At 36.5% G+C, this 12,509-nt stretch overlaps 1 protein-coding gene across 1 annotated transcript in view; it reads left to right on the forward strand.

The window, feature by feature from the left end:
- The first annotated feature begins 1,059 nt into the window (after positions 1 to 1,059).
- tesk2 (testis associated actin remodelling kinase 2) overlaps positions 1,060 to 12,509 on the forward strand; it is a 38,972-nt gene continuing 27,522 nt past the window's right edge. The window contains exons 1-4 of the mRNA XM_028473578.1: positions 1,060 to 1,447; positions 3,840 to 4,246; positions 5,927 to 6,046; positions 12,230 to 12,351. Coding sequence (XP_028329379.1) covers positions 4,121 to 4,246; positions 5,927 to 6,046; positions 12,230 to 12,351 — 368 coding nt within the window. The 5' untranslated portion in view covers positions 1,060 to 1,447; positions 3,840 to 4,120. The remainder of the gene's footprint in view (positions 1,448 to 3,839; positions 4,247 to 5,926; positions 6,047 to 12,229; positions 12,352 to 12,509) is intronic.

Raw genomic sequence — 12,509 nt, forward strand, 5'->3', positions numbered from 1 at the left:
CTTTAGATGAGAGATTAGCCACTGATGCTACCATTAGTTTAAGAGGCACGGGGGAGATTATGGCGCTATGAAGTGATATTGTGAAGTATCCAGTAAAAGTTCTTAATCTCTTTATTTTTTTTTTTTGGCAATTTCCTCGCACATTAGTGTTATTTAGTACATTTTTATTGGATTTTGCATTTTTTTTGAATGTTGAAGAACGGTGGTAGGGCTAATGTGTGTATTATATTGAAAATGGCTTTTTTATTTTAAGATTTTTCTCCTTCTTTTTAGCCATTTGTTTATTCCTTTTTAAATCCTTTTTTTAATCATTATTTTTTAGATAAATAAATAATGAAATAAATATATTTGTTGAAGTAATTCCTCCACTTAAAAAGTAATTTTATAATTTGAGACATTTTGAATTGAAATGGGCTTTTTTTAATTTAAATAAATTTTTTACATTTGATAAATATTTCTGTTATTTTTTTTCAATTTGTTCGTTTTTTAATCATTCTTTCGAAATAAATGAATATAGATAAACAAATAAATACATTTATATTAGTTATTCCCCCACTTAAGAAGTTATTCTATTATTTGAAACATTATTTGAAAATTGGCTTTTTTTAGTTGATAGAGATTTTTTATTCTATATGTTCATTCATATTCACCTATTTTGAATCGTTCTTTTGAAATAAATACATGTGTTATAATTGGGTAATGCTTTTCAAGACAGATCTGTATATTATGTGCATAAATGTCTTCATGTGTAAAAAAAAAAAAAAAAAAAAAAATTGGTGTGAAGTAATTTATAAAATATATGGTAATGTTAAAGTCGAAATTTGTTTGACATGAGTTTGTGTTTATGTGCTGGCAAAAAAAGGGTAGTTTTTAGTATTTAAATGCAAGCCATAATCACGGATTTCTACTTATTAAAACTTGTAAAACATTCAGGACGTGCTTTTATTTTTGTAATATCCTGATCTAGTTTGCGATATAAGGGACGCTTTCTGATTGGCTGCTGGGCATGTCGCTCACAGATGGGCGGGGCCACTGGAGCTGTCAAACAGCAACAGTCCGGTGAAGAATTACAGCGAGTGGAGCGCAGAGCTCAACTGTACTCCACTCTGATCGGCTGCGGACACACAACTACACACTACTCTCCTTATAAAGCCCGCCATTGGAAAATATCCACTTTTTTAAATCGTCTCGAGTGAAGACTTGCTTTCGGGAGATTTTTTGTCGCCTTCCTGTCTAATTGGTGTTAGCCTTTTTACCCCTTTTTTTTTTTTTTTGCTTCGCCTGAGTTTTGTTGACAACTAGCCTGTTTGCTAGCCCCTCTGGGCTAGCATCTTCTCAACTTTTTTTTTTACTTTAGGGGCGTTAACTTTTGGTTTCCGTCAAAGACTAGTTTGACGAATGGATCCTTTTTCTTGTACTTTTTGTAAACACCATTGTGAACACTAAGGTGAGTTTTTGTAACTTTAAAGGCAGTACTTGTTGATAAAGGTTTGTTTACATTTATCTCTCATTTCCGCAACGTGTCCTCCGCTATTTAAAACTGTTCTTTTTTTCACTTTTTGCTAATATCTCTTGTAATTAGGGGTGTTCATTGCCATGAATCTGACAATACGATGTCACGATACAATATATCCACATACTGAAAAATACGATATACATGCGATATCAATAATTGCTAATTTCACCTTACAAAAGTACAAAGTAGTATGAAATATAATTTATTTCACTTTTTTTAAACTTGTGAGAACAGGTAAATGGTAATATATTATAAAATGGTGAATTTCAAAAACATGTCATGTTTATCAAACTGTGAAATTGCATTTTTCAAAATAAGTTTAACTTTTGCTTCTACAACATGTTCTTAAACTCTTCTTTTTTTTCTTTTTTTTTTTTCATTTAAAGTAACCATATACATCTTTAAAAGTGACCGAGCGTTATTTTTATTTATTTAATTTTTTTTTGTAAAGAAACATAATTTTAAAAATCGATTTGGACATTTTTTCATACAAAGTGTATGTTTATGATGGCCTTTCTCATTATTCCTGTAAGTCGTTGTAATGGAATGACAGGTATGTGCTCAGGCTCACACATCATACCGTAAATTCACCACCACAAAACTTTGTGATCTGATAAGACGCTGTTGTTCATTTGACAAGAATGTGGCCTCATTGACATTCTTCTTTACATGTTTTTTTTTTTTTTTTTTTTTTGAGTAAAAACCTGAACTGTGTGTAGAATATTTGTCAGGATATTAAAAAGCTTTAAATAAGACATGATTTAAGGATTACTCAGCAGATGTAGTTGTGATGTTCACAGTACCACATGCCTTGCCTGAGTCCTACCCACGCCCATCAACTTGAGGCTCTGCAGCCTATCATTACAACATCAATTAAATTCAGAATTACTGTTGACATTTTCTATTAGTCTGTAATCCACTGAGACACAGCTGCATAGTGTTCAGCAGCGCCCAAACAGCTGGGAAAACATTTGACCTCTGGCTGCTTTGTTGATATCCCATCTGTTTTTAAAAAGAGGCCATATTTTACAAACCATAAAAAAAAACCACAGCTGAATGATACACCCATTTTTTTCTTTTTTAGTATAGTAGCCAGCGTCTTTCCTGTGGTCTTTACTTGTCTTTAAAACCTGGTAAGACTAGTGGCGAACCCGAAATTTTAAATCAAAGTATTTATTTTTTTAGTTTTCTGAGTTTAGCTTTCTCCAATTGTGTGCGTGTTTGTTGTAGTTTTGTGTTTTTGGAGTCATTTTTTTGTATGAATGTTCTCATTCTGTATATTTTTTTATTATTATTTCTGATTACATTTGCAGTCAGTTTATGTGTTTTTCGAGTAAATTTGTGCATTTATTGCTGTTTTGTGTGTTTTTTTACTGTTGTTTTTTGTATTATTACATTTTGTGTGGTTTTTGGAGTTATTTTGTGTGCTTACTTTGAGGGCTGAACAAAATTAGACCGAGGACCGCATGTGGACCCCCGGACCAGCAGTTGCCTATGTCTGCAGTAGGTCAACAACTCTCCAAAAGCCTCATTAGAGCTCAACGGGTCCTAAAAAGTTACAGACCAGGGAAACACATTTTTTAGCCGAGCTATTAACCAACTCTGCATAACTGCTGTTTCGAAAATATCTTTAAAATTGATATACATCTTTTCAAATTTGTTTTCTGCCCTATTTGGCTCAATTTCTTAAAGTATTTTGTAGTCTTAAAGTTTCTAAAATATAATCCTATATAATTTCAAAGTATTTCTATTGATAACGGCAGCCGCTGTGTGTTGATGTCTTTCCGATGCAACTACCAAGTTAAATTCCTTGTACTGTTTTAAACAGTACCTGGCGAGTTTTCATTTCAGTGAAAATCCTTGTACAAAATTGACCAATAAATTGTTAAAATGTTAAAGATTAAAAAAATTATAATACATGTTTGGTTCCTGCGTGCGTTTGTGTGCCATTTTCAGGGAAATTCCTCAAGTTTTCTCAAGCTCACCAGCTCTGACATTTACTATTTTTTAAAATGATATGAAAGCCACATTGTTTACATGCATGCATGAAAAAGGCGCTTTCCTTCCTGTTCCCCTTTATAACCTGCTGACATTGTTTTTGGATGGCAGAACAGTGCAGGACCTGGACTTTTTCTTGGCTAATCTCCCATGAATTGGACAATCGGCCCTTATTACAGTCGTTCTGTTTGAGCCTGTGGAAAAAAGTCCTTTTTTTTTTCTTCTTATATTTATGAACAATTTCGTTTGATAGTTTCACTTCTCTAAATGTAAAATGATTTCAACAGATTAAAAACAAGTAATCATTGTTGTTTTTTTCCCTCAGGTCTCAAAAGACTCTCCCTTTAGTCTCCAAACATGTGAGGACAATATTCTCAGTGGCCTCCTCTCATCTAAGTGGTTGTAAGGTGGATCAGTCCTGGGTCCAGTGTTTGCTACCAGAGGCGTCCTGAACAAAAAACTATCAAAACTGAGTTCTATGTGTGTACACAGTGTAGCCGTGAAACGCGCGGCACTATTAAAACAAAGCAGTGCTCCTGTCATGTGGGTACATTGCAGAAAAAGGCTCATATTACCCTCACTGGTAGCACAATCTGTCACATCACCATGGAACGGAATAAACGTAACTCCATCGCCAGCTTCCCGACGAGACCTGAACGAGGCCTGTGTGAGGACAGAGATGGTGTCGGAGGGATGGGAGTGTGTGAGATGGGAATGAGCCTACCTTCACAGGTCAGTTCTACTCTCTCTATTGTCTCCTTCAAAACGCAGTGTTGAGATGATTTTATTTTAAAGCTGTTCATAGACCAAAGAAGATCCAGACACGATTAAATGATTCTCACCTTAAAGGGGCAGTATTATAAAAAAAAATCACTTTATAATGGTTTTGCTACATCCCTTTAGCCTCATTGAGAGGTCCAAAGTTGAAAAAGTTCTGTTTCCTCCCTTCCTTGTTATTCTATATTGTGTAAAAAGTCAGCTCCAAACGGGCAATTTGGATTTTTTCTTGCTACTTGACGTCTGGTAGCGGAAGCTCCTCCTCCTGACAATCCTGGCTCCTCCTACTCTATAAGAATGTGTGCTCCTCCTACTCTATAAGAATGTGTGCTCCTCCCCCATATATTATACTTTATTGTCATTTACGTAAAGCTACATACACGAAATGTGTTCTCTGCATTTAACCCATCCCTGAGGAGCAGTGGGCAGCAACGCTGTAGCACCCGGAGCAGTTCCGTTTTTAGTACACGTTATATATACCGCCTCGTTTCGCCTTTGAGATCTGACGTGTTTGTGACGCTGTGCGACACAGTGGTTGGACAAAACAAATTATCACCTTAAATGCACGATTCATGTAGTTAATAGAGATGAGGAGGAGAAGAAACTGACTGGATGAATCCCCTGCTGCTGTTGTGATAAACACACAGCCTGAAGCGCTGAGACAGACTCACAATCACAACAGAACAAAAATAGCACCAAGCAAATCGCCATCTTCTACAGAGCCCCAGACATGACATGGTCAAAAAACGAATTACATATACTAATTGTTTGCCACAAAATACAAATTTGTAGCCATAATTAACTAATGTGTGGCCACAGATTCCTTATTGTTTGCCACAAAATACTGAGTTAATTTGTGGCCACATTTCTATGCAAAGAGGATTATGTAAGTGTGTGTAGTTCTGTGTATACAGACAAGTCACATGCATAACACCAGACTTTTCAGTGTAAAGTGAACTCACTGTGGTTGTTTTAAACAGGAAGTGACGTGTTTACAACAGCCACAGTGATTTCACTTTACACTGAAAAGTCTGGTGTTGTGCATGCGACGTGTCTGTGTACACAGAGCTACACACACACTTACATATTAACACTTTTAACGGTTGTACAACATAAATAAAAGCAACACAGTATTGACGAAGGCAGTTCATCATCACCCTGGTCCTCTTTGACTAGCCACGCTAACCACCGAGAACTATATTAATATTATTCATTAGTATTTCATGGCCACAAACTAGTGGAACCTCAGGACAGTAACTACAGGTTGATATATACATTCTTGACAGTCTCTAAAACAAAAAACTTCCCAATAACACAAGATAATGTCTTTACATTTGTCACTTGATGCTATTGGGGAAAAAAGTTGCTAACAGCTCCACAGTTGTGCCCGTTCATAACGGATGTCGGTGAATTCGGAATAGCGAGGGGAGGGGGGAGCGTGGTTGATTCCATACGAATCTCACAATTCTACATACTGCAGCTTTAATCCTGGTTATTTTGGACTTTGTTTTAGTTTCTAACTGCTTTCCATGACGTTCTTTCATTTACGTTTTCATTACTACTTTAGTCTTTATAACGCAGTGCTATGGACCTGCTCTCCCTTCAGTTAAAGGCTTGATCGTCTTTCTCTTCCAGGTGGGCAGAGTGCGTCCATCCTCCTACAGAGCCCTCATCAGTGCCTTCTCCTGTCTCACTCGTCTCGATGACTTCACGTGTGAGTGGATCGGCTCCGGATTCTTCTCTGATGTCTTCAAGGTGGGTGAAGTGCTTCCCATGACCCCCTCGCTCTCATCTTTTGCTGCACCTTTAAATTCCATCTTCTAGGAAACTCTTTCTTTGTCCTGTTGTCAGGCAGAGTAACTCCTCTTGACTGTGATTACACAAAACAGAGGATAATAAAAGTCGATTTTCCATCTGATTGATCTAACCATGTTGATTTGCTTGGTGGGTCAAAGACTAATCATAAGCTTCCTTCACTAACTAGTCCTGGACATATTTAGGTCACATTAGGCTGGAATCACTTCAAAGACATTCATTGACAGGCTTGGTAATTCTGTTTAGTCCCCTCCCCCTTCAGCCATGTGAATGGAAGTCGCACTAACCCTGTCCTATTTGTCACTGAGAGATTATAAATCATTTTCCTCTATTATGTAATAATATGCTGGTGGAGTAATAATATTTTCCAGATAGTAAAATATAGGGTTTACAGTTTGATTAATAGAAATAAGAGTCTGTGAGGGGGTGTCTTATTGGTTTTTAATACAGATGCCACTAATGGCCATAAACATTCAAAAGTAGGTTGAATCACATGCTGGAAATAGTTGTATTTTATTATTAAAAAGTAATTTTTCTAATTCACTGAACAACCAAACAGATACATGTTACTACAACTGAATAATGTGATGATTTCCTTTGTGATTGATATGTTGATTTATTTTTCACTTCCATCACAATCATTCAGTGGATCACATTTCACTCAACTCTTCTTTTCACTCTTAGTGATCAGAAGAGATCTTCTGTTTATTTTGACATGGGTTTATTTATCTATTTTCTATTATTCATACTTTAAACTAGGCCTGAGTAATATTTCGTGGTTCAAGATACAGTGTATATAGAGTTTTTTGTTTTGGCTATATCGAAAATTACAATATTGCCTTTAACTATATATATATATATATTTATTTTACAACTTTATATCCTTAGAGGAGAAAAAGCCAAAAGTAGTGCATATTGTGCAGCTGTTTGCATTAATAAATGTGTCTGTGTGGTAATTTGCATCATCAAATTTAACCCTGAATTGGTATTCTGGCAAGACTTTTTTGAGTTAAAAATATCAAGATTTATATCGTATATCGCCATTTTGAGAAAAAATATCAAGATGTGAATTTTGGTTCATATCGCCCAGCCCTACTTCAAACAAAATGTATCAAAATCGTGATACCTACCACATTAAAGTGTGCTGTTTTTCAGTATTTAATTGTTGAAAAGTAGTCAAAAGAAAATTTATAGATTTTTGAATTTCACTTTTTTGTTTTGTGGATTTAAAATGCTGCTTCCTTTGTGTTCATTGAACGCATTAGAAAACTTGATCATTTCATGTGATTTTTGTTGTTGTTGCAGCTTGTTTTCGGTCAGTCCTAAAGCTAGACCAGTTGAAAAACACTAAAGCTAGAGTTTGACCTTTCCCATTCCCTCTTTACCTTTGACGTGTGATGTAATATCAGATGGTTGTGATGGAAGAATATTCGTCACAGACAGCGGATAGATCGGTTTCGACTGGTTTGACTTTGTTTCCATCGTACTTTGAGGGTGTGTTGACTTTGATTGATGCATTGTTGATTTCTGCCTGGTAGTAATTGGTGATTGGGTAACGGGCAGAGGTTTAGTGGCAGATTTGAGAAGGCTTATTTCCATGGACTGTGAATGGCTGTGGTGAGACCTGTTGTGCTTGGGGCATTAAAGTGATCATAAAACCATGTTCATGTGGGTATCAACAAAATACAGTAAGATGTTATCACGATGGACAACTAGTGGAAGAGAAGATCATATTAAATGACATATTAAACACATGCTGGCAATACTTTTCTTTTAAACTTTGAAGTTTAACTGTTTTTACCTCTTAAACTTTTTCAAAACTGTGCATCTATGTGTAGATTATGTATTCATCGAAGAAAAGGTGTTTACATCTTGCATTAAAAAGGTCATCTCATACCTTTGTGCATATGGGCAATATTTTCCATGTTAGTAAGGGGGTCCTGTGCTGTATGAACAGCGTAGCAGCAGTGCTGAATTATTCTTAATTTTTGTTTAACATGGGGTTGAATGATGAAGATCTTTTGACTGGACAACATGAACGTCATCACACACTGAGCTACAACTCAGTGGTTCCTGTTGTAATACCTAATGTCCTTCTTCGCCCTTTTAAAAAAAATTGACATCAAAAAGTTGTTCTCAAGGTTCCATGGATACAGTTGATGGTAACGGAGTGGAAAGGTAAAGGAAAAGTACTGAAAATTGTCAATCAAACCGGCCTTAAAAAAAACCTAGAGGAACTTGGAAGCTAAGATTTTTTTTTGCTTTATTAAGCAATACACACTTGATATTTCAGTGGGTAAAATTTTTCCTGACACCAATTGTGCCCGGACATATTTTTTCCACAATTGTGTCCCTAATGAAAATTTCACCCATATATTGTATTTTGGTTTTCATACTAAATAGTTAGCATTGATTAAAATTTTGCTACAGACTTTTACTTCTTAAAATAATAATATGTTTTTTAACATTATTGTTGAACGTGTGATACTAAACTGTAGGTAAAGGATAAAGAAGGAAAAAGTACCTGAAATAATATACGGTACTAAGAACAAAGTGTTGATTATCTGCGATAAAGCTTTAGCTTCTTGGAGATGTCGTGAGAAGTTTTTTTGAGAAGAATTAAAAGAGGCCCTGAGTGGTTGTTGCATCTATCAAACACAAAGCTGGACAAGGACTGAGGAGCAGAGTATTTTAGGTGTATAGGGTGATGATTAGTCGTCGTATAAAGAAAGTAAAAAGGAAAGTAGCTGTTAGAAGTTGTGTTTTTCTGTTTTCGGAGCACATAGAACCGTGGTAGAAGCGGTGAGAAGATGCTCCTTGAAGAGGAAACAAGTGGGATTAGATGTGATGGTTTATTGGAGGCCACGGTGTGGAGGAGAAATGAGGGGATCGGGGACGGATGCAGAATGATTGGGGGATGTGAGGACTGATGAATTGGGGGTGGGAAGCGTGCGGATGGATGTGGGGGGAGGAGGCCTTCGGGGGAGTGGCCATCTGTTGTTTCTGATGTCCTGCGGTGGAGACTGCCGGCTCTTATAGCTGCCCCCCCACCCCACCCCTCCATTCCACCATCCTTTGAACTTGAACAGAGAGATATTTGTGTCTGACTGAGACAGTGAAAGATGTGGATATAGGATAGGAACCCACGTGAGTTGGCTGTGTTTCACAGGGTTTTTCTTCAAGAGTTGATGATGGTCATCAACTTCGTCCAGTTTGCCAAAATGCACTATTTGTTTAAATGTATATTTGTCTGACTTTCATTGTTCGGACAGCCTACGTAATCCATAAATCCATATTAGCTTTGTGCCTGCTGTCAGTCCCCTGGTGTAAGTAATACTTTTCTATTCATAGTGTCACACCTGCTGTGATAATGGGTGATGGTAAAAGAGCCGATTGTTCAAAGATGGGATAATGATATCCACTTAGTGCAGAAAGCCAACAGTCTCTATGGTGCTGTATTTCTTTATTTTTCTCCTCGTGAATTTGCCCTCAACCACAATGAAATGTGTTTCTATTAGGTAATATGCTAGGAAGTGATTGATTTAAAAAAATTATTTATTTTTGGTTTGCTTTTTTGAGAATTTTTAACTTTCATGGGTCAATGTAGCTAAAAACACCTATTCAAAGTGTGAGCCGAGTCACTGTGTATCATTCACCGATAGTTAACTTTCATACCATCTCTTGTTTGCCAAAGGGTAACAGAGCTTTTTCAAACCTGCTGCCGCTTGTTCTGAATCCAATTCCACCGTCAGGAAAGGAAATATTTCTACAGTCATTAAATGTGCAGCTGCTTTCTACTAACATTATTCTTTGTATTAGATTTTTATTTCCTTGTTACATGATAGAGTTCATGTTGTGGTTTTAATCAGGGGACGATTTGTAAGAACCATTTTTATTCAGAAAAAATACCACACAACAGCAGGCCAACTGTAGATTATATGAAAACACTGGTTTATTGTGTGAACTTTACACTAAGGCTACATGATGTTGGCAGTAGACCAATTTTAAACATACTGTAAACTGAACTGCTGCATTTGCAGAAATATTTTCTTATATTGTTTTTAAATTTGCCTAATATAATTAAGTAAATACAATTTTCATTATTTCCCATTATCAGTTTAACAGAAAATATAAAATACCAGTGCTGTTGAAATATTTTTTGTTTTTTTTGTGGTTAATCGGATCGTCGAACAACGAAAACGGTCTGCTTTGTCGTCACACTTTTGCCTTTTTTATGCTTTCCGTTTGGTGGATCAATAGCAGCGTGGTGTCCCTGCTTCAACTACATCACCGCAAATCTGCAGGTGGAGAAAGGGGGCAACATTTGGTGCATTTACAGAGATTAAATGCAGATTGTACAATGTGGACACATTCGTTCTGTTTGTGCGTTCTGTAAGAATGTGGTTCATGGCACTGAAACCTCTTTCACACTCGGCTGAGGACACTGGGAGCATAGATACAGTGGTGAGATTTTTGGGCATGCTCTCTACTGTGACCGATGGCCAATGATCAGTATACTTCCAAGTTTCCCAAGACACATTTCGAACCTAAAATGGCAAAAACCTGAAGCACACTGAGGCTTAATATGTCCTTTGATTCTCCACCTTTGAAAGTTTCGAAAACATTTTAAGCCAAAAAGTGGCCAAGTAGAATATCAACATGTGGTCATTTGATCCATAAAACTCACGTATACACATTTCATTCCGACATTTCAGAGACCCGCCATTGTGCTACTGACAAAACCTCCGGTTAACTTCAAAACAAGAGCCCTTTACAACGGCCTCATCACCTGGCTGAGAAACACTGACCACCTTTGAAAATGTCATTTTTTCACATTCCTCCCCCTTGCATTTTGTGTTCACCCCACCAGCTTTCCTCATTGATCTCAGTTCGCCCAGTGTCACGCCCACCTTGGAAAAGGTGCGCCATCTTCACAAAAAAGCCACACTGTCATTTTAGTGTAAATACTCTTATCATACTACGCAAACCAAATCTGATTTTACTTCAAAATAAAACTGCTCTCTGCGAGCATGACACCTCTGACTCACTCAGATCAAAATCAGAATGTACTTTAATTATCCCAGGGAAAATGACTGTGTCACAGAGGCTCAGAGAATGATTACAAATGAAAACGGAAGAAGCACCAACAAAGAAAACTTTCATAATCAAAGTAAAAAAAAGTTTGTTAATTAAATAAAGATTAAAGTGCAAACATGCCAGTAAATATAATTTGTGTAGTTCCCGGTAGGTAAAAAATCCCAGCACAACCAGAAGGAACCTTTTAATAGTCACAAAAATGATTTACGGTATATTGTTCTACTAGTGATTGTACTTTTTTTTAAGCTTAATGTTTATTGATTTACACACACACACACACACACACACGCACCAGTTGAAATCCAGAGGCCCTACCTGCATGTGGTTAAATGTGATGGGTGTTGTACTGTATCTGGTACTTGAGAACATGCAATCACCACACGAGGTTCTCTCTCTCAATAGCAGGCTGAAGCTTTTGAAAGCTCTATTAATCACGTTTTTTTTTTTTTAAATCTATCACTACTGTTATTTCTTCATCAACACAAACCATATTATTCTATTTCTAACTTTTAGGCAAATGAAATTTCTCAAAGGGCTTTGGAAATACAGTATTTTATGGTATCTTTATGCCTTTTATTCTGTTGTCATTGCTTTTTTTTCTTCAATCTGTTGCGTGCAGGGAACAGATTGTATGAAGCCATGGCTGTCTGTCTGTCAGATGGAAACTGAAAGTCTATTGCACCATGCAGCAAGATTGATTTTTGCACGATTGAATTGACGTTTTTATTCTTCCATGGCTGGCCGATAGAGAGTGACCTCATTTTACTTCTAATTTATGTGCCGACTTTTATTTTTTTAAAGCTGCTTCCTGTGGTTACTGTCTGGCTGCATTATCAGATACAATGTCTGATTACATATATTAGCAGCATATATAGTAGTAATGCTATTCATTCCGTTCATGGTTTGAAGTGTTATAGTTTTTGCCTTTATAAGAATATAATTTTTACTATTACTGTATTTTTGGTTGTATCTGCTGGTGTCTGCACACATAACCTGAAGTTTGTTTAATCTGTGACTGTTTTTCAGGTACGACACCGAGCTTCAGACCAAGTGATGGCTCTGAAAATGAACAAACTCAGCAGCAACCGAGCAAACATGTTGAGAGAGGTCCAGCTCATGAACCGGCTATGCCACCCGAACATCCTCAGGTTGGTTAAAAACTATATAAATAAAGATCTTCAATTTGCTTTAGAAAAGGGTTCAGGTTAAGAATGATATTTGTTTTCTCACAAAGTCTGATTTAACATTTTAGCTTCTTTGAACACAAAGCATTAGAATGTGTTTTCTACACTTTCAGAGCTGAAAG

The sequence above is a fragment of the Gouania willdenowi genome, chromosome 17, assembly GCF_900634775.1.
Source record: "Gouania willdenowi chromosome 17, fGouWil2.1, whole genome shotgun sequence".
In the NCBI taxonomy this organism is placed as follows: Eukaryota; Metazoa; Chordata; class Actinopteri; order Blenniiformes; family Gobiesocidae; genus Gouania; species Gouania willdenowi.